The 27,009-nt window shown below is 41.4% G+C and overlaps 1 protein-coding gene across 2 annotated transcripts in view; it reads left to right on the top strand.

Moving 5' to 3' along the window:
* Positions 1-25,485, top strand: part of DERL1 (derlin 1) — a 29,866-nt gene extending 4,381 nt beyond the window's left edge. For both annotated transcript variants that reach the window (XM_025450338.3, XM_035696570.2), the window contains exons 2-8: positions 7,637-7,748; positions 14,153-14,217; positions 15,261-15,287; positions 15,852-15,947; positions 17,520-17,572; positions 19,478-19,588; positions 23,196-25,485. In XM_025450338.3, coding sequence (XP_025306123.1) covers positions 7,637-7,748; positions 14,153-14,217; positions 15,261-15,287; positions 15,852-15,947; positions 17,520-17,572; positions 19,478-19,588; positions 23,196-23,334 — 603 coding nt within the window. In that variant the 3' untranslated portion in view covers positions 23,335-25,485. The remainder of the gene's footprint in view (positions 1-7,636; positions 7,749-14,152; positions 14,218-15,260; positions 15,288-15,851; positions 15,948-17,519; positions 17,573-19,477; positions 19,589-23,195) is intronic.
* The last annotated feature ends 1,524 nt before the right edge of the window (positions 25,486-27,009 follow it).

Below are 27,009 nucleotides of genomic sequence, written 5' to 3'. Positions count from 1 at the left end.
TTATTGGTGACCTAGTGAATGTTGTGCACTTTGTGCCCGGTCAGTGGCACGTTGGGTAATGTGTGTACATGAGGAGCAGTGGTTGTAAATCCTTTTGTAAGAGGAATCTGGTCAAAACTGGCTCTTTGACCCTCCTTGCAAAACCCTGCTCACTTGTGTAGTCAGACGAGTAAAATAAGAAAGGCTCTCTAATAGATTACAGGTAAATATTGACAGGTGACTTATTAGAATCATCATTCGTGTCCCAGCTCCCATGCTTTTCCCATCTTCCTTGCATCGTTTTGTCAGGGCTTGTCCTGAGACCAGGGAGAAGCTTCTGGCAGCAAGGCAATGCACTGATTGTCCAGATGTGAAAAGGCTAATGTCTGTATCTTCTTTCTGCTCCTCTGGCTGCTACCCATTCTGGACAAATTTAGCTTTCAGACCCACCTGGAGGAACTCATTTGCAAACGAAGCAGTTGAAGGAAAAAGTGCGTCTGAGAGGCAGATGTGTAACAAACAGTGTGATGTGCTTTCTGCTAGAGGCTCCTCTTTTCCTTGGAAGCTGAATCTTGAACAGCTTAAAAAAAATTGGGGATGATTGGTTTAGAATTGTGGATTCATGTTGGAAGTGATGAAAGTCACTTCTCCTTATCTTTAGGTCTCATCTGAGTAGCTTGTTGGTTTGGAACGGCAAAGTTTAAAGAGTTATTTTCTTAGTTTGGATAGGAGTGTTAAGACTCACCACATTGTTGTCCAGAATTCCTAGCCCCTCACATTTAACACTCATCTATCTACTTGTTCATAATGATTGCATGTCTCTGTATGGGTCCTTGATTCACTAGGAGAGAGGTGGTGATTTCCTGCAGCCCTGGTGATTTCTGAGATTTTGTCTCCCCGGGCTGCCAATTTCTTTGGACAGAATAAGCTCGCCCCCTTACATGTGTATTGTACTTCCATGCGAGCTCATTCCGCTCCCACAGGCATCCTGAGACAAGTATCACTGCAGTTTGTAGACAGCTGCAGTTTGGTTTCTACTTCAGTGAGTCAAAGATAGTTCTGAGCTGTCTCGTTCAACTCCTTCGCATAGTATCTACCAAAATACACAGTTCAGTGTTTAGCAAACATTCTTGAGGGTGATTTCTTCCAAGCCAGTTATCTCCTTTCTCTTAAAATAGACCATAGGATTTCAAGTAGTTGAGTCACAGTTCTCCAGGCCTGGCTCAGCCTCTTACTAGTGCTGTGCCCTTAGGCAAATTACTTATCCTTTCTGAGGCTCAAGATTGTTACCTAAGAGTAGGGATGATTTAATACCATATGGAGGCACCTGTGTGGCCAAGTGGTTGAGCTGCTGCCTTTGGCTCTGGTCATGACCTCAGGGCCCTGGGATTGAGTCCCACATCAAGCTCATTGCGGGGAAGCCTGCTTCTCATTCTGCCTCTTCTCTGTCTCTCTCATGAGTGGATGAATAAAATCTTAAAAAAATAAAATACCATATGAACCCTGATCTAAACTCCATTGATATTAAGATGCTCCATCAGCTTGAGGGACGGAAGAGTAGATATTCCATTAAATGAGGATATTGATTGTAAGCCACATCCTAATTTTAGAAACACAAAAATGAGTGTCCTCAAACTGAGGAGGTATGTTCTCTACTCCATGCCTCTGTTATGAAAATTTCAAAGAAAAATGTGAAGTGCCCAGTAAGTAGTCTGGTAAATAATCTTATCAAAAATAGTGTCCATTTTTATTTACTAGCCAGTAATAATTTCTGCCATTCCTGCCTTTTCTCTGTGGGCATGAGGATTCTAATTTTAATCTGTAACTGAGATTGAAATGTAACTGCTGGATTATTATTGCTTATTTAGCCCTCTTAAAAGGATCCTGCCTTTAGGTGAGAAGAGATGAACTCTCAATTTCGCTGATTTGTTTTTAGGAGTCATAAGAGATGGCACCAGCCAAATCTGTGATTTGGGCCTTGTGGTTTTATTTGCCAAACTTTTGCTTCTGTTATATCACCTATAACCCAATGACAGCAATCCTAGCAGATTGATTTAAGAGTGTATTGGGGATAGCTGGGTAATATTCCATTGGGGATAGCTGGGTAATATTCCATTTTATATGTATATATATATTTACATACACCACACCACATCTTTATCCATCCATCTGTGCATTTACATCTGGGCTCTTTGCATAGTTTGGCTACTGTGGACATTGCTACTATAAACCTTAGGGTTCAAGTGCCACTTTGGATCACTACGTTTGTGATCCTTCAGGAGGGCACAGGATGTAATGAGCACTAGGTGCTCTGTAAGATTGATGAATCACTGACTCTACCCCTGAAATTAATATTACAGTATATGTTAATTAATTGAATAAAAAACCGATAAAGTTAAGAAGAAAAAAAAGAGTATTGGGGAAGAGAGACCTATTACACACATAACCAGAAGGGAGATGAACTTGGTTTATAGGCTGAGCATGGAAGTAGCCTCAAGGTTTGGGTTAGAGCTTTCGTGGCTAGTATTACATACAGCTTTAAAATCTTTCCTTAACAGTCCTGTTCACTTCAGACAGTTGTGTTGTTGTCTGTAGATAAGGTCCATTAGATCATAGCTTTGTTTTTTTTTTTAAGTATACAGGCAGTAAAGTGTATGTATTATATATCTATAGCTTGTTGAATTTTTAAAAACTGAATACCAATATGTAACCAGCACCCAGATAAAGAAACAGAAAATTACCAGTACCCCCACAAAACCTTCCTACAGCTCCCTTCTGGTAACTACCCCCTCCAAGGGTAACTACTATCTTGCCTTTTAGCATCATAGTTTTTTTTTTTTTTTTTAAGATTTTAATTATTTGGGAGAGAGAGAGCACAAGCAGGGGGAAGAGCAGAGAAGAGGGAGAAGCAGACTCTGCTGAGCAGGACTCCCACCCCCACCTCCACCCCCCGCCCACCGCAACATGGGTCTTGATCCCAGCATCCTGATATCATGACCTGAGCCAAAGGCAGATGCTTAACCAACTGAGCCACCCAGGCGCCCTATCATAGATTATTTTTGCCATTTTAAAAAAACTTTCTATAAATGAAATCTTAGAGTATATATTCTTTTGTGTTTGGTCTTTTTTTTTTAATAGTGCATTTGAGTCACTCATATTGTTGCACATGGTTATAGATTGCTGTTCCTCATATTGTTCCATCGTGTGACTAGACCACAATCTGTTTACCCATTCTACTGGTAATGGGCCTTTTGGATAGTTTCCAGTCTGGGCCATAATGAATAGTGCTGTGAACATTCCAGTACATGTATTGGTGAACATAGGTATGTGTTTCTGTTGCGTACATATCTAGGAGTAGAATGAATGGCTTCTCATAGCTCTTTTAAAGTCCACAATTGAAATTGAGTGCCTTTTATTTGTTTTTTCTTGCCTTACCTAGGATGTCAAAAAAACAAAAACAAAAACAAAAGCCCACAACTTAGCTAACATCAGCATTTGGTACATGGGTACTCCCTCTCTTTCTTGTTTGATGGCCTGTGTAGTAGAGTTTCTTAACTCCAAATTAACCAGTCCATACTATTTCAGGAAAAATCTTTGTTTTTGGTACTTTGAAAACCCTGCTTGAGGCTCTGGGTAGCATTTGGAATGATTTCATTAGCAGACTGTGTGGGAGATTTACAAATCAAGGATGGCTACAGTACGCTCTCCCAACAGGAGTTGTTGGGACTAGTAACCAAAGGGCAATCAATGTCTTCTCCCTTTTTGAAGACCTTCTATGCTGGTGAATATGTGGGCTGCTAGATTTTAAGTGAGGAGCTTTGGGCAGATTGCCTCAACTCTCATGAGGGCCCAGCTTTCGTCATGAAAAAGCTGGGGTGATTATGGGGTGCTGGGGTGGGGTGAAAATGAGCTGCTCCCCTCCCCTCTTCTGCCTGCGGGTTCTGCACTCTTGGCACCGCGCCTGGCTGCCCATTATAGGACCCGTGAAGACTTTCTAGGGTTGTAAAACATGCTTCCAACCTCTCCCAGCCCTGAAAATAAAGCCATTTTCTTATCCTATTTTATATCCGTAAAGGAGGGGATTTAGCTGGGCATCTTCAGTGAGGACTTCAGAAGTATATTGCCTTGTGTTTTTCTGAAGAGATAAGCTCTCTCCTGGTGTTTTTAAGTTATAATTTTAAAGTAATACAAAAATAATATTAAGTCTCTTAGATCACTGAAAGCCAAGTATAACTCAAGGGTAAGCTTAATGAACGGAGGAAAAGAAGTGAGATATTTTGACAGACACTGATTTCCAAAGCACAGGTGCACACAGTAGCTAAAAATAGTGTCATGGCGTCAGTATGTGTAAAAAATACAGTCGGAGAAAAACAGGGTTTCTTTTCCAAAATCAAGCCCTGAGTAACTTATGGGACTATGGAGGTAGTTTAAAATGGGAATTTGTAAAAACCATGTCAGAGCATGTCTCCTGAAAGATTGTAATAATCATACACCCACACAATTTTTTTTTCTTTTTTTTACAAACCACCTTTTTAATCCACTTTTTTAATTCCTACCTTTTACAAAGTAAAAGGTAAAATCTGGAGATAAGGAAGATGGAGTCATAGGGTAGGTGTTATTGGGTAGATGAAGACACCAGCTCCAAAGTCTAGAGTTTTCCAAGGCCCCAGGGCTACTGAAGGGCCAGGGCCAAGGCCAAGGCTTGCTTGCTGCTGGTCTTTGTTCCCAGTGCTTTTCATAAGAGAGAATCAGGCTTATACAAGTATAGTAAGTACTTAAAATGTTTACTAATTGTAATTATAGCTCATAATAATGATACCACTTGTGAACAACATTGTAAAAACAGGGTTTTGTGTCATAAACTCTGGAGTCAAGCTGTCTGGGTTAAAATTCTAGCTCCACCACTTACTATTATTTAACCTTTTCTCATTCTGTTTCTTTAATAATAAAACCTATTTCCTGGGTCACTGCATGTAAATGAGCAGAAGAGTACACTTTTTTTTCTTCTTAACCACTCATCAAAATAGGCAAGTATTAGTAGATCATTCCCCTTTTACAGATGGATAGGAGTGTTAGCTCCTAACCCAGGCTTACCATCTAGGTCTTCTTAAATCATTTCCAGTGTTCTTTCTGTTAAACTTTACTGTCTATGATAAAGGTATGAATAAATCAAAATGCTACTTTGTTTTACTGGTTTAATATAAGGTTCTTGGAAAGTCACTCTTTGGGGTATTATTTTATAAAGTGCATTTTCTTGAGCTGTGAGAGTTACATTCTTATACTTGGAGAATGTAACTTGGCAGCTCTGTGTCTGGCCAGGTCTCACAACTAATGTCCTCCATTCCCGCCACACCCAAATTGTCAGCAATACCTGTTTATTTATTGTGCTCTTGAAGTTCTTTTGGACTTTGTTTTTTCTAAGACCAAATTTCCCCTCTTGTGATCACTCTTGCTTCTTTGGATAATGCACTCTTGAGAAGTCTTTGATGGAGGGGCCGTGTCTTTCACGCTTATGTAGTAAGGCCAAAGCCAGCATTATACTGGTATTTCCCAAGGTTTGGGAAGGTCATCTACTTTAACCACTATTTTTAAACATTGTTCTGGGGGCACTAGCCAGTGAATTAGACAAGAATGGATTAAAACAGATGGAGTTGTGTACTTGGAAAGCCCTAGAGACTCAGTTTTCCAATATACAGACAATAAGGTAACTCAGCTAATATTACAAACAAGAAGATAATTCAGCTTTGGTGGTTGGTTATAAAAAGAGCTAGAAAGCATAGCTCAATACAAAACTTAACAAAAGCTATGAAAGACTTCTTCCTGGTTGGGAATTGTATCACATTGATATAATAAAGATGCCGGTTCTAGTTCTTTTAGGAAAATAAAATATTGAGACCAGCCAAGAAAATCAAGACAGCTGTGGAAGAAAAATGGGAGCGGGGTTATTTAATTGTGTAACTTTACCAGATACTGTAACATATTATAAAACTAGAAAGTAGAACAGTTTGATGTTGGTTATAGGAATTCAATTCCAAACAAGATAGCACTTTAATATAATAAGAGACCTTAATATAAAAGGAAATAAATATCTGATGAAAGTAGTTTTCAAATCAATGGAGAAAGTATGGGAATGTGATGCCTGGGTGGCTCAGCGGTTGGGCGTCTGCCTTTGGCCTGGGGTGTGGTCCTGGGATCCCAGGATCGAGTCCCACATCGGGCTCCCCACATGGAGCCTGCTTCTCTCTCTGCCTGTGTCTCTCTGTCTCTCATGAATAAATAAATAAAATCTTAAAAAAAAAAAAAAGGCATGGGTTACTCTGTAAATGGGATTGAGAAGGCTGAGTGACCATCTCCTCCTCACTCCAAGATGAAGATGATCGGGGAATGTGCTACGATAAAACTGTGAACACTTTCATATTCTTAGAGTGGAGAAGTAGCTTGTAAGCATGATACATGATAGATACATTTGCCGCCATTTAATGAATACTTCTACATGTCACAATATGACAAGAATACCGGAAAAGCATAGATTTAATGATAGACCAGAAAATATTTGCAACAATGAGAAAGGGGAATTTCCATGATATATATAAAGAAATGCAAATCTAGCAGAAAAATGAAGAAAGGAAATGCTAAAGTCTTAAAAACATAATTGGTAAATAGAGAATACACTAAATGGTGAGGGCGTGGAGAGAGGATAGGTACTAATCTACATTTAGGAGAAAGTAGAAGTCGGTTAAATATTTTTGTAGGCATTTGACAGTATCTACCAAAATTAAACATAAAGGTCTATTAGCAGATTAACTCGCAGGGTTTTATCCTACATGTACATGTATAAAGAGGATATTTAAGAATATTCATTGTGGCATTGTAACAGTTTAAATGAATTTTGGGCACTCACATAAAAGGAATACTGTAAAGCCAGCAAAAATTTTTCCTCAAGTGAATGAAACAAGGTAAAGAACTGTCAGTGTGTGGTAGGATGAAAAAGGATGTACGATAGTAACATATAATATTATATTTGTTGAAAGAAATACAACAAACTGATCGTTGTTGCTGAAGGGAATTAGGCAATGAGGGTCAGGAGGGAGGCTTATTTCAATCTGTAGACCTTTCTATAATTTTTTTTTGTGGGGGGAGGGAGTTAATATTGTGAAGTCATATGTCCATATTGCCTAAATGGCACAGAGATTTGAATACAAAAATTTCTATTTTACTTCTACCTCTAAATTATGACATTTTTTGGCAAGATTTGTCATCCCAGTATTTTCTTTTTCCTACATAGTGATAATACTGTCTTTTTTGAAATTGTCTTTATAATTCAGTTTTGACAGGCTTAACTCTATGCCTTATCCCAGTAAAGACTAATCATATATTTCTGTAGTATTGATTTTTTCAACTTGGTTAGAAATATTTATTGCTTATATTACAATATGTTATTCCATCAATTCGCAAATTAATATGATTGTAGCTGATAAGAGCTTTTCTTCAGTTTTCTTGAGTTATCTTAGTGGTGTCCCTTTGGTAGCTTTCATCACAGAGGAGAATATTTTGCAAAGGTGAATGTTGTTTTAGTTCAAAAAAAAAACAAAACAAAACAAAGCAATTAACCAGGTTTAGAGAAACCTAACTACTGTGTCTCTTTTAATCTGGACAGGTTTGGAGGCCAATCACTGCCACCTTTTATTTCCCTGTGGGTCCAGGAACTGGATTTCTTTATTTGGTCAATTTATATTTCTTATATCAGTATTCTACACGACTTGAAACAGGTATGTTTTCCATAGTTTTAAGATTTGTTTCTGTCTAACTTACTGGTTCATGTTTATGTATTGGAAGAATTTTGAGGGCAGTTAGCATAGGAAATGGCCTAATGATAATAAATGCTTAGTTAATAGTACTGGTGCCAGGACTGTCCCAGGTACTTAGATTATTTGATTTTTAATCCTCACAGCATTATCATGAAGTAACAGCGTCACCATTTTATAGGTGAAAAAATAGAAGACCAGAGCTTTACATGTCTTGTCCACACTTTGTCCCTAAGGGCTGAGCTGTGTGCCTCTCCTTGAAATTTGGTATCTCATTTCTGTCACGTGGCATTTTTTGTTCTTTAATGAGCAAATGGGCCGAAGTGTATACATCTCCCAGATTGGAGTTGAAAAACATTTTTTTATGCTATGAAAGCCTTATTATCTGTGATCAGATCACTCACCTGTAAGATATATAACTGGGATTTAATAATACACAGGTTTATCAGATATGACTACCTCTATGATGTTATGGATAAGCTTTTTTACAAAAACCTTTTCTTAAAAGTTTTGTCAATTGTTACTTCCTTTGTGCAAATACCTTATATGCTGTTCCGAGTTGCTTACATGGAGAAGCAATAAGTTGATACTGCTGTGTCAAAATGTAAACATAATTTTGTTAAGCCTAAATGATTTTGAAAAGGTTGGCTGATTCCAGAGACTATAAACCTGCTAGCTGTTAGCTCAGGACAGAGAATTCTGAACCACCCTTAAATCTAAGTCAGTTTGAAAAAAAAAAAAAAATCTAAGTCAGTTTGAGAATTGTGAATCTTGTAACTGCAGGGAAAAGTAGAAGGATGGGCACTTGGTGTCAAATGTGATTTTTCCCTAAATTGGCATTTGTATGAGGTTCTTTTTACAAAGAAAATCATTGTATTAATACAAAGTGTCAGGTTATCAACTGTTAGCACTGGAAGGGACCTAGCCTATCCCCTTATTCAGACAGGTAAAGGGGCTAGGGCTGAGCTAAAACTGACCAGCAGGTGAGGACTCTCACCATCGCATCAGGGGTTTGGTCCTTAAAGCCCCCAGAACACATGATTTTTTTTTCTCTCTCCTTTTGCTGATAATGATGCCAACTGGCTTCAAATTCTGCCCCTCTGATATAATTTCATTGAGGATTAAGCTATTGGAGTAATTTTGTTTCTATATCAATAGTAAACTCTTAAGTATGGATGATCATGACCAGTTTTTAAACATTTGGTTATGGAAAAATTTCAGACATACACAAAAGTAGTGAGAAAGGTTAATGCACCTTTGTTTTCCTTTTTATTGAGATAAAATTTACATAACATAAAATTGTTTTATTATATGGTCTCATTCATTTGGGGAATATAAAAAAAATAGTGGAAGGGAATAAAGGGGAAAGGAGAAAAAATGAGTGGGAAATACCAGAAAGGGAGACAGAACATGAGAGACTTGTAATTCTGGGAAATGAACAAGGGGTGGTGGAAAGGGAGGTGGGCGGGGGGTGGGGGTGACTGAGTGATGGGCACTGATGGGGGCACTTGATGGGATGAGCACTGGGTGTTATGCTATATGTTGGCAAATTGAACTCCAAAAAAAAAAAAAAATTAATTAAAAAAAAACAAAAAACAAAAAAACAAACTCTCCTAAGATGTAATTGGGTTCCTGTACCAAATGGTCAGTAAGCCTCCTTCCTGCATTAAGCGCTATTAAAAAAAAGAAGAAGAAAGAAATCAGAAAGGTGCGAGCAAGGGGTAGTAGAAGGGGAGGTGGGTGGGGGGATGGGGGTGACTGGGTGACAGGCACTGAGTGGGGCACTTGACGGGATGAGCACTGGGTGTTATACTATATGTTGGCCAAACTCCAATAAAAAAAAAACACAAAAAAGAAAAAAAAAGCAAAAAAAATGGATTGTTTTAACCATTTTATTTATTTATTTTTTAAAAGATTTTATTTGGTGCCCCAATAGTTTTAACCATTTTAAAGTGTAGGGTGCTGTGGTCTTTTTATTATTATTATTTTTTTATTTTAAGATTTTATTTGGGGTACCTGGTTGGGCTCAGTGGTTGAGCATCTGCCTTCGGCTCAGGGCATGATCCTGGGGTCCTGGGATGGAGTCCCATATTGGGCTCCCCGCAGGGAGCCTGCTTCTCCCTCTACGTATGTCTCTGCCTCTCTGTGTCTCTCATGATTAGATAAATAAAATCTTTAAAAAAGAGTAATTTTATTTTTGAGAGAGCACGAGCGTGAGTGGAGGGAGGAACAGAGGCAGAGGGAGAAGAATCCCCACTAAGCAAGGAGCCTGACTTGGGGCTCTATTGATCCCAGGGCACCAGGATCATGATTTGAGCTGAAGGCAGATGCTTAACTGACTGAGCCACCCAAGTGCCCCAGTTCTGTGGTCTTCAGTCTATTTGCAGTGTTATGCATCCACCACTAACTAATTCAAGATTTCTTCATCACCCCCTCAAAATTGAAAGCATTACTCTCCCTCCCCCATCCTGTTTTTCCAAGCTTCTGGCACACACCAAGCTACTTTCTATACATATGGATCTCACTATTTGGGACATTTTCTGAGTCCCTATGTGACTGGCTTCTTTCACTTAGTAGAATGTTTTTAAGGTCTATCCATGTTGTAGTCTGTGTCTACATGTCTATATGAACCCTCTTTTAACTATTGTTCACCTTTAAAAAAAATGAATTTAAGTAATCTCTACACCCAACATGGGGCTTGAACCCATGACCCTGAGATCAAGAGTCGCTTGCTCCACCAACTGAGCCAACCAGGCACCCCTAACTACTGCTCACCTTTAATAATGATCTCATCGCTGGTCTTACTTGATTTCTATTCGTGTCTGTCCCTCTGCCCCTGATTAATTGAAGCAAATGCCAGACATGATATCATTTCATCCGTAAATAATTTAATATTCACTTCTGAAACACAAGGACTTAAAAAATAATCATAATACTGTTATGAAATGTAAGTTACAATAATTCTGCGGCCATATTTTATTTGTAAATTGTTTTCTCTTGGTTGCTTGATGTCCTGGAACCCACTTACCCATCCCTACTATATAGTCAAGTAATTATTTTTTTTTAATTTTTATTTATTTATGATAGTCACACACACACACAGAGAGAGAGAGAGAGAGAGAGAGAGGCAGAGACACAGACAGAGGGAGAAGCAGGCTCCATGCACCGGGAGCCCAATGTGGGATTCGATCCAGGGTCTCCAGGATCATGCCCTGAGCCAAAGGCAGGCGCTAAACCGCTGCGCCACCCAGGGATCCCCTATAGTCAAGTAATTAAACTAATTTGTGATACCTGAATAACACTTCAGATCAATCTGTAGGGTTATTAGCCCTTTGATCTCTTTTGTCTACTCTAATTCTTAAAAGTTTCCCCCAGTCCATACTATGTAGTCACAGAGCATTTTGAAGTTCTAGAGTTGAGAGGCATTTTTTAAAGTTTTATTGATACGTAATTCAAATACGGTACAGCTCCCCCCATTTAGAGTGTACGATTTAGTGAGTATTCATAGAGTTGTGCAGTCATTACCACAATTAATTTTAGAGTATTTTATCACCATGAAAAGAAACTCTGTACCCTTTAATAGCCACTCCCCATTTCAATTCAACCCCGCCCTCCCCTTAAACTTTTAGGCAACCACTGATCTACTTTTGCCTTTTTGGATTTGCCTATTCTGGACATTTCTTAGAGACAGAATCATACAATATGTGACTTAGCATAGTGTTGCCAAGGTTCTTCCATGTAGCAGTACATTATTCCTGTGTATTGCCAAATAAAGCTCTATTGTATGGAATTGCTACATTTTGTTTTTCCATCCATCAGTTGATGGACATTTGACTTGTTTTCATTTGTCACTGTTATGAATGATGCTCCTCTCAACATTTATATTGGGAGGAACTTTTGAGACCTGTCCTTTTAATATAAGATTTCACAGACAAGAAAACAATGGTCTGGAGAGGTGGTGACAGGTCCCGTAGGTCACAAACCTGTTCAAGGTAACACAGCTAGGACTGGAACCTGGGTTCGTGGATTCCCAGCCTTCTCTCCACCGTACAGCCTCACAATAACATCCTGACAACACACTTGTCACCTACATATTTTCCTGCCTGACTCAAGTATACAGCAGTGTTGGTTTATTTATAAGGTTTCTGATTTAAACTGGAAGATTGCAGGTTGAGACCTGTTAATTTGTAAATTCCCAGTTGCAAACTTGTCATATAATAGACTACTATAGTTCATGTGATGACAATAGTTAAACTAGTCAATCCGAATAATCCTTGGAAATCAAGACGCCAGTGGGACACCTGGCTGGTTCAGTCGGTCGAACATGCTATTCTTGATCTTGGGTTCATGAATTTAAGCTCCACCTTGGGTATGGAGCCCCCTTAAAAATTAAATTAAAAAAAAAACAGAAATCATAAAGCCGAAACCAAATCAAAAGAAGCACAACTATTACTAAAACTCAGAAGTGTTGTCAGAATTTCAGCTCTGATTCATCCATAGAGATAGATCCCCTACCATTAAGCATCCTTAACACTGGGGCTAAAGTGTGCCTCTGAGATATCAGGGGAGAAATGGGGGAAAGAACGAGAGACTTCTGCTGCAAACTTGTTTTTTTTTTTCTTTTTTTTAAGATTTTTATTTTATTTTTTCTTAAAGGTTTTATTTATTTATTCATGAGCGACACAGAGAAAGAGGGAGAGACATAGGCAGAGGGAGAAGCAGGCTCCCCACAAGGAGCCCAATGTGGGACTCGATTGCAGACCCTGGGATCACGCCCTGAGCCGAATGCAGACGCTCAACTACTGAGCTACCCAGGTGTCCCAAGATTTTTTATTTATTTGAGAGAGAGAGCGAGCAAGAGTTGGGGGAGGGCCAGTGGGAGGAGATGCAGACTCCCTGATGAGCAGAGAGCCAAATGCGGGGCTCCATTTTCAGACCCCAAGATGATGACCTGAATCAAAGACAGATGCCTAACCAACTGAGCCACTCAAGCGCCCCACTTGTTTTTTTTTCTTTTAGATAGATATTTTCCCCTGACTTTCTGATACTTGTTAGGATTTTTTTTAGTTGACTACGTATGAGCTAGAGTGACCCTTCCAGTCATTTGTTTCTTATTTCTGCCTCTTCACTGGTCTTCCAATTGAATGCATAAGGAATCTCCCTTAGAAAGGAGAGCCAGACCAATGTTGATTATTCTGTCCAGATATAAGACAGAGTCTGGTATATGATGTAGTAGCAAGGGCACTGGACTAGTAGAGTTCACCTTCTAACAAGCCATGTGACTTTGGTCATGTAACTCTCTGTAGAAAGGGGGTCTTTCTTTTCTACCTCTCAGATGGAGTGTAAAGGTAAAGAGTCAGAGGCTATGGGAAGGTTTGGCTTTGCCCTTCCTCTTCCCTTTTTCCAGCATCATTTTCCCTTGCTAGAATGTAAGCTGGAAGGAGATTGAATCTTCTCAGAAAGGCAGTGTCAGACTAAGTGGTTTGTGTGTGTGTGTGAATCTATTAACAACAACAGCAACAACAACTGTAAGAACTTCCCAACAGAGTCATGCTGGAGGAGACACAGTGGTGGGCAAAGCAGATGTGTTTCCCTCCCTATCAGAGCTTATGGTCCAGTGGAGAGGGAAAGGATTGCCCCAGTGATCACGGATGTGTCATCAGGTCATGGGGAGAGCCAGGAAAGAGCCCGACTGGTTGTGATGTCTTCAGGAGGTGTAATCTCAGGAGTTTTGGAACAGATTCCTCCACAGGAGTCCTTCAGCCTGTGGTAGTTGGGGAGCATGATCCTTACTGGAATTCAGCTAGGAGAACACAGATTAGCATTACTCAGTTGGCTGTAGCTCAGGGCTTTGTTGAGGAAGTGGTTTTATTTATTTATTTTTAAGGTTTTACTTAGTTATTTGACACAGAGAGACAGCGAGTGCAAGCAGCGGGGCGGGGCGGGGAGGGGGGTAGCGCAGCAGACAGAGGGAGAGGGAGAAGAAGAAAGCTTCCTGATGAACAGAGAACCTGACTTGGGGCTCGATGCCAGACCTGGGACCATGACCTGAGCTGAAGGCAGACACTTAAACCACTGAGCCACCCAGGGATCCCTATTTTTTAAATTTGTTTTTAAAGATTTTTATTTTAAGTATTCTCAAAACCTAACATGGGGCTCAAGCCCACAACCCCAAGATCAAGGGTTGCATGCTCCAAGGGCATCGTTTTAGATATTTTTAAAAATTTACTTTTCTTTTGCTTGAGAGGAGAAATTTAAAGATATTCTCATTTTGGCTTTCTCTATAACTTTTTGAAGTATTTCTCTACATAGAAGTCACTTTGTTCTGAAATTCTGAACCATGACATTTGGCTTGTTTTTGTTTCTAGGAGCTTTTGATGGGAGGCCGGCAGACTATTTATTCATGCTCCTCTTTAACTGGATTTGCATCGTGGTATCCTTTAGTCTGTTATTTGGGGCCAGAAATAAACTATTATTTTCAGGTTTGGGGAAGTAGACCGTGTTTTATACAACAGTTCAAATTATAGTATTTGCATCTTTGTTTACTACAGTTAATAATTAGGAATAATTAAAGTTCGTTTTTGAAGCTGTCGTAAATCACATAGCCCTTGAGTGATGCGTCCTCTTGCTGTTGTGAGGTTTCCCACATTTGGTTGAATTTTATTGCCGTCCCTGTTCTTGTTCCTGGTTCTCTGCGTTCTCATGTGTGACAGCTTGTTTGACTGCAGCACAAAGAGATTCCATGCCATGAGACAGCTTTTGGAATCTGTGCTCCTTCTCAGAAAATGAATTTACAAGCAGCATCCTTTCCTGACTTTGTTGCAGTCCTTGTTTCGGGGGCTTACCCAGTAATTCAGTTCCCCCATAAGTCCCCAGCTCTGGGAAAGGACCCAGCTCGTCTCTGCTGTGTCACAGCTACAGCTGCCAGCAGCCTTCCAGCTGCGGACCTGTACAGATGGTGAGAGCAGCAGAAGGGGCCTGATGGCTCAGTCTGCACCCAGTTGGTGAACTTAACATTGCTTTGGGGCTTAGCTTCCATTGAAACTTGGCCAAGAGCCAGGACATGTGGCACTTTGATTGCCCTTTCCCCTCTTTTAAGGGAAGAAAAAAAATGTTTTGGAACCTCAACCATGCTGTGGAGCCCTGGATGTGAGTAGAATCATTATTTGTTTCAGGGCACAGGTATCTCTGTCTTCCATTTGAAGATGAGATGCTGAAACACAGGGCAAGGCAGAGAGGACGCAAGGGGGCCATCTGAGTCATATGCCAAAGCAGTTCATTTGTCACATTTCCTTGTCATCATAATAGTATAAGAGAGTATTCATAATGAAGATGATTAGGTACCTTTGTGTTTGGGATGTTCTAGACAACCTGAACTACAGAAAAGTGTTTTCTTTCAGGACACAGGAATGAAATTAACTGATACTAGGTGCACAATGTTTTTTTTGTATCTTATCTTTAACTTTATAAACCAAGATTACTGGCTTAGCAATGGATATGCAGGTAAGTGTCCCTTGAAACTGTTTGCCCTTTTATAGGTTTCAGATTTATAATGAATGGCCTTTGAGAGAAGCTTACATTGCATTAACTCTGTGGCTAACTATGTGGCATTTTGAAATTACCAGAATTATAACTTTTATATTGAAAGTCTTACATGAATTATCTAAACTGTTATTTTCCTTGCTCATTTCGGGCTTCTTCACAATGTTTGTGTATGGACAGTGATGGTTCTCCAGTATTTTCTATGCATTATATGGATACGTACTTTTTTTAAATTGAGAATATACATTAGGTAGAGTTTTACTGCCTGCTTTTTTTCAAATAACCAAGTTTGATCCTGAGATTTCTGAATATGTCTAAAATAATTGTATTTTATTCCAGGATTTTGTAATGTGCATTGTCCAATTGATTAACACAGTTTGTAATTCTGATGATTGAATTTCTTTTTGGTTTTGAATAGCCATGTGAGAATTTGTAGGGGAGAGGTTAAAAAAAAAGGTAGATTCACGCTGAGCCTGTTTGAAGTGCCTCTGGAGCCTTGTCTTTACATGTTGACTTCTTTTGCAGTTGCTGATGATTCCTCTGATCATGTCAGTACTTTATGTCTGGGCCCAACTGAACAGAGACATGATTGTATCGTTTTGGTTTGGAACGCGGTTTAAGGTACTTTCATGTAGTTGGAAAATTTTCCTTTTCATTTGTCTTTGCAAAATCCCCTCAGCTCAGAGATGCACTTTCTGACTCATCCGGAAGAGGTCACTGCAGAGCAGCGTACCATAGGCAAGCCCCCTCTCCCCTGCTCAGTGCCCTGCCTGTCTGCAGCCAACCTGGAATCCTTTGCTGTTACTTCTCACTCCCTCTGTGCTTCAGGCCCCTCAGGCTTGTGTCCCTAAGTGGTCTCATGTCTGTACGTGATAGAGAGGAGGAAGGAGGAGGGGCATCTGGGTGGCTCAGTGGTTGAGTGGCTGCCTTTGGCTCAGGGCGTGATCTTGGGGTCATGGGATCCAGTCCTGCATCAGGCTTCCCGCAGGGAGCCTGCTTCTCCCTCTGCCTGTGTCTCTGCCTCTCTCTTTGTGTCTCTCTCATGAATAAATAAAGATAAAATCTTTAAAAAGAAAAAAAAAAAGAAGAAAAAGGAAAGATACTCCTGGGGAGCACTCTCTTTTAAAGTCTATTCTTACTATTCCCTGTTAATGTATTTTACACTTTAGCTAAGAGAGATTATTTTTGTCACCAAACACTTCCCTTAGTGCCTTCTCTCACAGTTTTCCACTGGTAGCATCTTTTTTATTCTCTTCCTCTTGTAAATCCTACCTGTTCTTCATTTGAGTAGGGACTGAACATACTTCCAGGTCTCCTGTCTAGAATTTGTCTCGCCTCTGGGCTCTGTAAGATGTTCTCTTTCTCTTATGGTACTTAACCACATTCGGTCTCCAAGTTATTTATATGCAACCCTTTCTTTACTAGTTTGTGAAGTTCCTTGCAGCTCCCTTAGCTCTTGGTATAACGTGCTGAATCTTGGTCTGGCCAGAGCCTCAACTGAAGAGCTTTGTCACTGGGGAGAGTATTTGTTCAAGGTATCCGTGTGTAATGAGATAAAAATTCAAAGTAATTTTGTGAAATATGTAAAAGAAGAACCTAAAAAGATGGGATATTTTAGTTCATGGGTAGCAGTTTTGCCAGTTAGAGTCTTAAAGTGGTTCTTTTCAGGGTCATGTTTTCACCAGCATCCATAGGACACCCATCTCCTTTGTGAAGATCTTTGTTAATATTCACCCAGAGGGGCATGTGTTGTATCTGAACCATGGGCAAAGTACTCTGTCTCTCTAGTTACTAATATATGAATAAGTATAATTTTATTTTTTAAAAATGTATTTATTTTAGCTAGATATAGCTCGAGCATGCAAGTCCGGGGAGGGGCAGAAGGCAAGAGAGAATCTCAAGCAGACTCCCTGCTGAGTGCACAGGGCTCAATCCCATGACCCTGAGATCATGACCTGAGCCAAAACCAAAGGTCAGGTGCTTAACCAACCAAGCCACTCAGGCGCCCCCTGTATAATTTGAGATAGGAAGTTTCAAGTACAATAATGCTAGACTGGTCTGAGAAATTACCGCAGTGACTTTCCAAGGGATTTATATAAAGCTCTTGTCAGTATATCTTTACCCATTCCAGCCCCCTAGCAACTGTATCCTTTTTAGGTGTGGTTATTCATGTTTGTGTATATTTTTTCCTAGGCCTGTTACTTACCTTGGGTTATCCTTGGATTCAACTATATCATCGGAGGCTCGTAAGTGATACTAGATTTACTTAATTGGAAACAAATCCCTAGAAGACTTCCATTATTCTTTATCTCCCTTCTCTTATCTTTATAAAATTTGAAAGTTGTTCAACATTGATGCATTGGAACCTTATACTTATGAAATAAAGTTGACCCTTGAACAATGGGGGCTAGGAGCATCAACCTCCTGCATCGTTGGAAATTTGTGTATATTCTTTAACTCTTCCAAAACTTAATTGCTAATAGTCTCCCATTGACCAAAGCCTTGCTTATGGCACAAGCAGTCAATTAATGCGTTAGAACTGTACTATATTTCTCCAAAAAAACCCCACATATAAGTGGATCCACAAAATTCAGATCTGTGTTCAAGAATCAACTATAATTTCATTCTGATTTAATTGATTAAATTGTAGGGCTTTAAGTGCATTTAGCATTGAATGATTGTTATTTTGTTAGCTCATCATTAGGCACAGTACATTTCCATGTACATGTTTTTGAATAAATATTTCTGAATTCATTGTCCAGACTGAGTAAACAAAGAACTAATTTAATTTGTGTCTGAGCTGATGACTCTAAGAATTATACATAAAATTACTATGTTTTTTATTCTTTTTTTTTTTTTTTTAAGATTTTTAAAAAATTTATTCATTCATGAGAGACACACAGAGAGAGGCAGAGACACAGGTAGACAGAGAAGCAGGCTTCCCTCCCCGCAGGGAGCCTGATGTGGGACTTGATCCTGGAATTCCAGGATTATGCTCTGGGCGGAAGGCAGTTGCTCAACCAATGAGCCATCCAGGCATCCCTTTGTTTTTTTTTATACTTGAGGCATTTCCAGGATGCCTTGAAAGCTGCTCACCAGTCATTGAAGTGCAGATTCTCAGATGGGAAGTAGTTTTGTAAGTGGTTTGATAGTACAGAAGTTTTAGCCAAATAGCCTCAGATTTTTAGTCTGGAATTGGAGCTGAGAGGAAGACCTTTAAAGCATCCAGTCAGAATTGTAAAAGGAAGATATCAAGATGCAACTGTTCTGTGAACTCCTACTTGTACTACAAAATATCTTAAATGTTTTAACAGATTTTAATAGTACTGGGGCCTTAACATGTCTGACATTTCTGCTCTGTGTGGTCCTAATGCCTGTCGGATATTGATAGAAATGAATGAGTCAGCAAACAGACTCTCTTTAGAGCGTAGCAAGTTCTGAGCATGGTAAAGCTGCCCTGCCACCCGGATGGGCAGAGTCTGGGAGTACTTGTGGCTGTTGATTTGTCCCTGACAGGAATCACGTGGCAGGAGAAGACAGAAGGATATGTGATAGTAGGAGTGGATCTATAAAACCTTGAAGTGGCCTGTATGTAAGCCATGGGAAAACTGAAGGTCAATGTTTATTTTAGGATTACAAGGTGAAGGTCAGCTATGCCAAGTGATCTCTGTGATGTCTTATATTCAAAGATGTGAGGGAGAAGTGCTGTGGCTCTAGGAATGGGGGAACAGGCGTTCACTCTTCCCCCTGTACCTTTCCATATTCCCCTGCTTCTCTCTTGCTAGCCTTTTGATTTGCCCATGGTTTGCAAATACAGTATTTATGACTGAAACAGCAGAAGCTTGCTTTGCAGCTTCCAACTCTGGAGGCAGGAAGTAGCAAAAACAATATTTTGAGGATGAGATGGGGCTTGACAGAGATGTCAGGGCAGCTGGTCTTGTAGAGCACAGACTCCAGCAGGACTGAATTTCCCTTCCCTCCGAATGCATTCACCATACAGACCACAAAAGGGCTCATTGTGGAGCTGTCATAGGCTCCCAGGGACCAGCAGTGGGTTGCCAGACTCTCTTCCCTGGGCTTCTAGTTAAAACTGGCTACATCTCACCTGACTGCTTGAATGCCTTCAAACTCACCTGGCTCTTTGTTTGCAGGGTAATCAATGAGCTAATTGGAAATCTTGTTGGACATCTTTACTTCTTCCTAATGTTCAGATACCCGATGGACTTGGGAGGAAGGAATTTTCTCTCCACACCTCAGTTTCTGTAAGTGTGTTTTTGCTCATTGAATAGCCATTTGCTCATGTTTTAGGCGTCCTCATCAAAACTCCATGAGATATAGCATTTACCTCTTTTGGTGGACAGAGAACTGTGAGCCAACAAACTGCCCCGGTCACCCAGTTACAGGAAGCCAGGGCTCAGAGCCACAGTTTGGTTGTCTCTGTGGAGCCCTTGCAGCCAGGGGCTGCTGACTCATGTCAGGCTTCCCAGGGGACACCGTAGCTCTGCGGGGCACGGGGCAAGGCACACGGTCCAGCGTGGACAGCAGTGCGTAGGGGGCCGGGCACAGTCACAGCACAAGGCTACCGTCTCTCGGAGTATCAGTTTTCCACAAGGTTTGGCCAGAGAAGAGGCAAAGGGGCTAAGTTAACTCCTTGGTTAGCAGTTTCAACCCTTTTTCTATTAGATGCTGTAGAACAGAAAATTTGTAGGACTTTTTAAAGTGAAAGTGAGAAACCCAGGGTTGGATAGTCCAAGCACCCCGGGAGTACGTACTGGTTCCTTCTTTGGTTTTAGGGTTTATTCAGGTGAGGGGGCTGAGGGCCTGTGACAGACTTGGGTTGGAATGCCATTCCCGTCTACCAGTTTTGATAATTAGGGGAATTAATAACACCTCGGAGCTCCAACTTGCAAATTGTAAATCCAGGGGAAGCCCTGTCTCCCACGGCTGCAGGTGGAAAGGTATGCTGTTGGCCGTACAGCCATGGGTGTCCAGTAAATACGAGCTCTTAGTCTTGTTCTTAAAGTTAGGGCTGGAGTGGGATTTTACAAACCAGAAGAGATGCTGACACACTTAAGCATGTAAGTAGTGTGGCCATTCTGTCAGTGAAGCAAAAGGCAGTTGAAGAAGGGACCAGTGAAATCACCATCTGGGTGTCACAGCCTGCCTGACAATCACGCCTAATCTCCAGTCGGGGATATGCAGTCATAGCTTGCATTGAAAAGCTTTAAAAAAAAACACCCTTTCACATCTTGCTCATTTTAATGTTTTGCGGTTTGTCATTCTTCTGGAGGGGTCAGTGAGAGCAGTAAAACTTGAGTAGGCCCCTTCACCACCCCCCCGCCCCCTTTGTCAGTTAGTGGTAGGTTTTTGAAAGCCTTCTTCTGTGAAATATAACATACAAACAGAGAAGTACACTATTGTTGTACTTTCTCTCTTTTTTAAGAGCAGAGAAAGAAACTTGTTTGTCTTCTGAGCCTTGAGTTGCCTTCAGGCTAAGAAAACAAATGACCAATCTGCTTTCTAATTATCAAAGGACACGATAACAGCAGGTTTGGATTTTTGATCTAGGTTTATCAAGTCAGATGGCAGATGCATCAATTAAAAAAAAGAAAAAACTTGGTCCTTTGGTGGGTAGCCAGCAGTTCTTTTGCTTTAAATGGCCATATTTTGACTTCCCAGCTTGTAGATATTTCTCAATTGCAGGAAATAAAGTATCCGAGATTCTAGCGGCAAAATCAAGGGCACACTGGAGCCTGCCTTCCATTTGAGCATTCTCTGTTGGCGGAAAAGCCCTTCTGTTGAATTTTGCATAAAGATCAGATGATAAAATGTAGCTCCTTGCAAAAGCAGTAACTGCTTTGAAATTACCATAAATTTTTGTTGATTATGTATAATTGGGTGTCTTTTTGTACTAATTACTTGCATTTAATTTCACTATCCATTTAAGCAGTGGAGATGGCTTCCATATTGTCTTACAGCAAGACAGACCTTTTTAAGTGTTCTACTTTATTACACACTTTGGAGGAATATTATTGTACCGGAACATCAAGGATATTGAGAAATCAGAAGTTGCAAATACATTTTCATTTAAAGACAAAGCTGTATTTGTTTAAAAGGGAAGATGGGAGTTCTAGAATTCTAAGATAGATCCCTGTTCTGCATTCCATTTGGAAAAGTAGATCCTCTTCTGCGCACAGTTATTTTTCTGTTTGAAAGGGGTTCATTGTCTGGTTTTGGCGGGAACAGGAAAGTCTCAGGGATGATGTAAACAAGTGAGGACTCCGGTCACCGGCCGCTGTCACCTGAACCGCACCCCGTGGGTCCCCTCTGCAGGCTGCAGTGCAGTAAGTGGTACAGGTGCAAGCTCTGGGGCCAGGACGCCTGGGTTTGAATCCCGACGGTCACCTTTAGAAGGGCTTTATTCAATCTGGTTTTGGTTTTCTCATGTATAAAATGGGATACTAATCGAGCCTTCCCCATATTGTTGTGGTGAAGACAAGGTGAGTGTATGCACAGACAGCACCTGGTGTACGCGAAGCACTGGGTGATTGGGTTGTGCTCTGCAGGCTCTTTGCTGTGGACAGGTCACCACTCTTGGGTTGTTGTTGGTCCCATGAGGGTTTTGAGCAGGGGCATCGGGTGATGGTCTCTGCCTTCGAGCACAATTGTAAACATTAGAATTTAAGTGGGATAGGTTTTTTTTTTTTTTTTTTTAAGATTTTATTTATTGATTTGAGAGTGCGCGAGCATGGAAGGGGAGAGGGAGAGGGAGAAGCAGACTCCCCACTGAGCAGGTAGCCCGATGTGGGACTCCATCCCAGGAGCCTGGGATCGTGACCTGAGCAGAACAAAGGCAGACGCTCAACTGACTGAGCCACTAAGTGGAATAGATTTAAAAACATTCTCCATTTACTCCGAGTCCAGAGAGGTCAGAGCCCAAGAGAACACAGGCTGGGGTGTATGTTTTCTTAGCTGTTCTGTGACTCTTGGTTTACTAATCTGTCACATGTGAAATCAGGTCCCCTTTTTGGGCTTCAGCGTTCCCACCATATTGGAGATGGAAGGAATGCTGTCAGAGGGCAGATTAGGAATTCACAGGAAAAACACACCCCAGACTCCCAAGACCAAGAGGGCCTCTCCGATCCCCCTTGGTGGATGCCGTGGAGCCCAGATGTGGCAGTGGACACTGTTGGGCCTCAACACTCAGGCTGCGGATTCATCTTCTGCACGTGAATTTGTTTTGTCTGCTTTGATCTAGTTTGATCTGTATTTAGATATGTCAAAATGCTATATATGGGTGGTTCTTTCTGGTTGTTGGGCTTGTGGGAGTAATATTTTTGTTTCCATACTCTTCAGCATGAAATACTTTTGTAATCAGAAATCAAATTGAGTGTGGATCTGGCTGGGAATGGAGTAAATTTGAGAAACCCGAAAAGTGGGGTGCCTGGGTGACTCAGTTGGCCAAGCGTCTGGCTTCGGCTCAGGTCATGATCCCAGAGTCCCGAGATCAAGCCCGATGTTGGGCCTCCTGCTCAGTGGAGAGTCTCCTGCTTCTCCCTCTCCTCGTGCTCCTTCTCTCTCTCTCTCTCTTTTTCTCTCTCTCTCAAATAAATACATAAAATCTTAAAAAAAAAAAGAAAGAAAGAAACCTGAAAAGCACGTACCGCCTGTGGTCAGTGCATTGAGCCAAGTGCTGAAAAGGCCTGAGTTAAAGTAAGACTTGTCCTTGTCCTTCCATTGGCCGCGCTAATACGATTCAGTGAGACAGCTGCCACAGGGACACCAAGAAAGGAAGGTGCACTGAGTGGTGGGATCACTCTGCCGAAGTGATTGTGTCGTCTTCTCTCCCTTTGTCCCCCCACCACCCAGGTACCGCTGGCTGCCCAGCAGGAGAGGAGGGGTGTCAGGATTCGGTGTGCCCCCCGCAAGCATGAGGCGAGCTGCAGACCAGAACGGCGGAGGCGGGAGACACAACTGGGGACAGGGCTTTCGGCTTGGGGACCAGTGAAGGGGCGGCCTCGGGCCTGCCCACCAGCCACTCCGCTCAGATGACGTTTCCTCCCAGTGCTGGGTGTGCTTACCAACCAAGTTCTAGCAAACGCTGTCGGACCCGACCCACACTGAATGTAGTCTTTCAGTACAAGACACAATTTTTTAAATCCTGAAGAAAAATATAAGTGTTCCTCAAGTTTCGTGATTCTCATTCAAGTCCTTACTGCTACGAAGAACAAATATCAACTGTGCAAATTTCAGAACTGACTATATTTTTTTGGTGTCTTCTCTTCCTTTTCCGTCTGAATTAATGGGTTTTGGCAGGTCCCGGTCTGCTGGCACCAAGCTGGGCTTGTGGGGTGGGGTCACCAAACCCTTGACGAAGGGACTCTTACCTCTTTCTCGCACACATGCCTCCCTCCTTCTTTCCCCAACCCCCACACTTGCAGCTAGAGGAGGTTGCCCATAACATGGTTCTGCCTGTGACAAGCTCTCTTATTTATTGACTTCTGCCAAGGCTTGGTCACAGAGAACTTGTCCACCGCGTTCCCCCCTTTGGTGGCAGAACTATAACAATAGAAGAGAAGACTGGACCAGCGGACGGAGAGCTTCATCAGCTTTTGGAATTGCTGTGACCTGGTACCATGTGCAACCATTTGCCACCTCTACAGATGTTTCTTATGGAAAAAAAAAAAAAAAAGCACCACTGTGTCAGTGAGGGCCACAGACTGGGGCTGAGGGTTGTTGCTAGTCCTTTTTGTTTTCCCCAAGTCAAGTGGTGGAAACTCAAGTGGAGCTGCATCTTGCTGGGGTGGGGGGTGGGGCTAAGGTGAACTGGGGGGCATACTGCAAACTCCCTTTGCATCTCATGTAGAGCATACTGGTTTTGTGTGGGCCCAGAGTAGTTTGGGTTGTGTTGTGCTAGAAAGTTCCAAATCACATTTGCCGCAGGGAGTTGCTCTCTCTGAGAGAGACCTGGGCATGATCACATTTCCTCCTCCTCCTAGTTTTATGTTCATTGAATAGTGTGGACAGGACAACCTCATACCCTATTTAAATTGTCTTTTTTCTCTCCTTCCCCTTTTACTGGCCATGTGCTTCAGTTAATTGTGAGGAAGGTGCAGCTCTCCTCTGTACAGAGATTGTATGTTGAGAGCTACTGCAAGCACATCTAGGTAGATCCCATAACTTTGGGTTGTAATGGCTTTAGAATCATTTGTGCTTGAGGGTCTTTATTTTGAGCCATGAAGGTACACGTCATGAATGCACATCAGCGTAAATACCCACAACTTCTGTTTTCATAGGTGGGCTTTTTCACATCAGAGTGAGGCTTATCCCCCAATAAAGTTTTTTTGAAGGCCCTGGTGTTTGCCAGTTTCTTAATTTGTGTTTTTAGTCCGAAAGCAGCCTGCCAGGACCAGTGTTGAGTGGCTGCCACACTTGGAGTCAGCTGGAAAGGCTTTGGTCGTTTTGATTGGTTTCTTCTCAGGAAACTTTGTGCTTTACCAGTGTGACTGTCCCGCACCCCACCTCTAAACAGTAGTGACGTGTGTTCTCCCAGGAAGTGAGGATTTGAAAACAGCTCGTTTTTAAAAAAAGTTTGTTTGTGTGTACCTCTCCATATTTAAGTTATACCATAAAATAGGAGGCCGAGAGAATCTGAACCTCAACTGTCGTATGTTTTTGCTGTTGACCTGTGGCCACAATAAAATTTACTTGTAAACTTTTAGAAGCCATTAGTCCTGTCATGTCGCATGTGCGCTCATCGTACAGGAGCGGAAACTCATTGTACGTGTAAGAAGGTTCTCGTAAGTGAGCCCGACGCTCTTCTTTGCCCTCTTAGCCACTCAGCTGCCTGCTAGCAGTAGTTTTGGTAAGGGTTACAAGTATTCTTTAGGACACCTAAGTTCAAGGCAAAATGTTCATTAAATTTTCCTTTTCAAATACATTTAGGGAGCTGATCATTTTGTCTGGATGACCTGTCTTTTTGGAATAATTTTAGCTAAGCAAGCTATTTGAGATTTGATTTGGCAAGGCAAGACATGATGGTGGATTCTATTAATGAGTGAAATTAAAAAAAAACAAACTTATTTTGTATCGAGAACTTCCCCTTTTGTAACTAATCCTTTTTATTGATAAAAATTGTAAATTAAAGTGTACAACTTGATGGTTGTCTGCCTTAAATTTCCATGTACCTACTCTGCTGCCTCTTTTAGGTACTACGTCATTTTTGGAACCAGTCAACTCTTGGGCATTTAGGAGTGCCCAGGATTTGTTGCTATTTCAGTGATGCAGCATATTTCAGTACCTACTTCTGTTCACATGTTGGGGACTATCTGTAGGATTCATTCCTGGAAGCAGAATGTCTGGGTTTTGATTTTAACGAACACTGAGTTAGGAACCCTATCCAGTTGTAGGGTGCTTCATGGCATTTCTGTAGCCCATGGGTCTGACTCCTGGAACCCTACAGAATTCGTTTAATCCCCTTGCCATGTCAGAACCTAGAGACTGGAAGGCAGATGCCATGACACTAGTGAGCCTTTTTTTCTAGAGCATGAACCACCCAAATTTGTATGCCAGGTTTTGGGCCCTCTTCATTCATCCATCATGAGGTGGGGTGATGAGAAGGAGCAGTGCTGCACCCGTCTCCTTGTCTTGGGGGGAAATTCCAGAAAGTTAGAAAGGAATGATTTTGCTTATTTCAGGAGATGGCATATCGCCAGTGTCACCGTGTTCCAAGCTGCCTTTGAGTAACACTGACTGAACGGGTGATGCTGGTTGCCAACTGCTCCATTCATGGCCACTCTGTTTCTGAGGTCCCTTCCCCTTTAAAATTTGCAGCATTTACTTAATAGCAAAGCTTCACCTTGGGAAAAGTCTAATTCTTGCTCTTTGGACTTTATACTGTTAGTATCTCGGAAGGTGGGGCTGAGAAAACACGTGTTTCCTAGCAGTTGACTTACTGCTTTCCAGAGTGGCTCTGGCGGTTGGGATTGGGATTCGGGGAGAGGATCATGTCATGTAATCCTGACATGTATGATGAAAGCCCAGAATGGTTGTCCACGTGCCCTCCTTATCTTCCCAACTCTGGTAGGGTAGATACCTGGGTACTGGATGTGCCAGGTACTTTCTACATCATTTAAGGTAAGCCTCCAATCTCTGCTTTCCAGTCTGCTTGTCCCAGAAAGTCACTTGGGATTTTTTAAGGGTGCAGATTTCTTGCATTGCTCTCCTGCATGTTTTTAAAGTTCACAGTGATTCTACTATTTGGCTGGGGTTGGGAACCAACTTGTGAAGTAGGGATTCCCATTTCTCAGGGAAGGAAACTCTCGACTCAGAGGTTAGGGTGCCTAAGATCAAGCAGCTACACGGTGCCAAAGACAAGATATGAACCCAGCTCTGAGTTAAGATCTCTGCTGCTGCTCTGGAGTTGAGGAAGCCAACATTCAGAATCTGGCCATCAAGTGGCGAAGAAAGATCCTTTTCTTGCCAGGCCGAAGGCAGGCCAGAATATCTGGAAACCTTAGTTGAAGGTATAAATTAGCTTTCTATCATCCCTAGGGGGAATTGCCTTGTGGCTTGCAAAGGTGGCAGGGGGTGGGGAGGGATCCTAAAAAAAAAAAAAAAAAAAAAAAAAAACATTTATGTAAACATGTATATAAGTTCTATCTATTATAAAAACTAGGTGTCT

Source organism: Canis lupus, chromosome 13 (genome assembly GCF_003254725.2).
Source record: "Canis lupus dingo isolate Sandy chromosome 13, ASM325472v2, whole genome shotgun sequence".
In the NCBI taxonomy this organism is placed as follows: domain Eukaryota; kingdom Metazoa; phylum Chordata; class Mammalia; order Carnivora; family Canidae; genus Canis; species Canis lupus.
The sequence above is the reverse complement of the archived record's forward strand: the minus strand, read 5'-3'. Positions and strand labels throughout refer to the sequence as shown.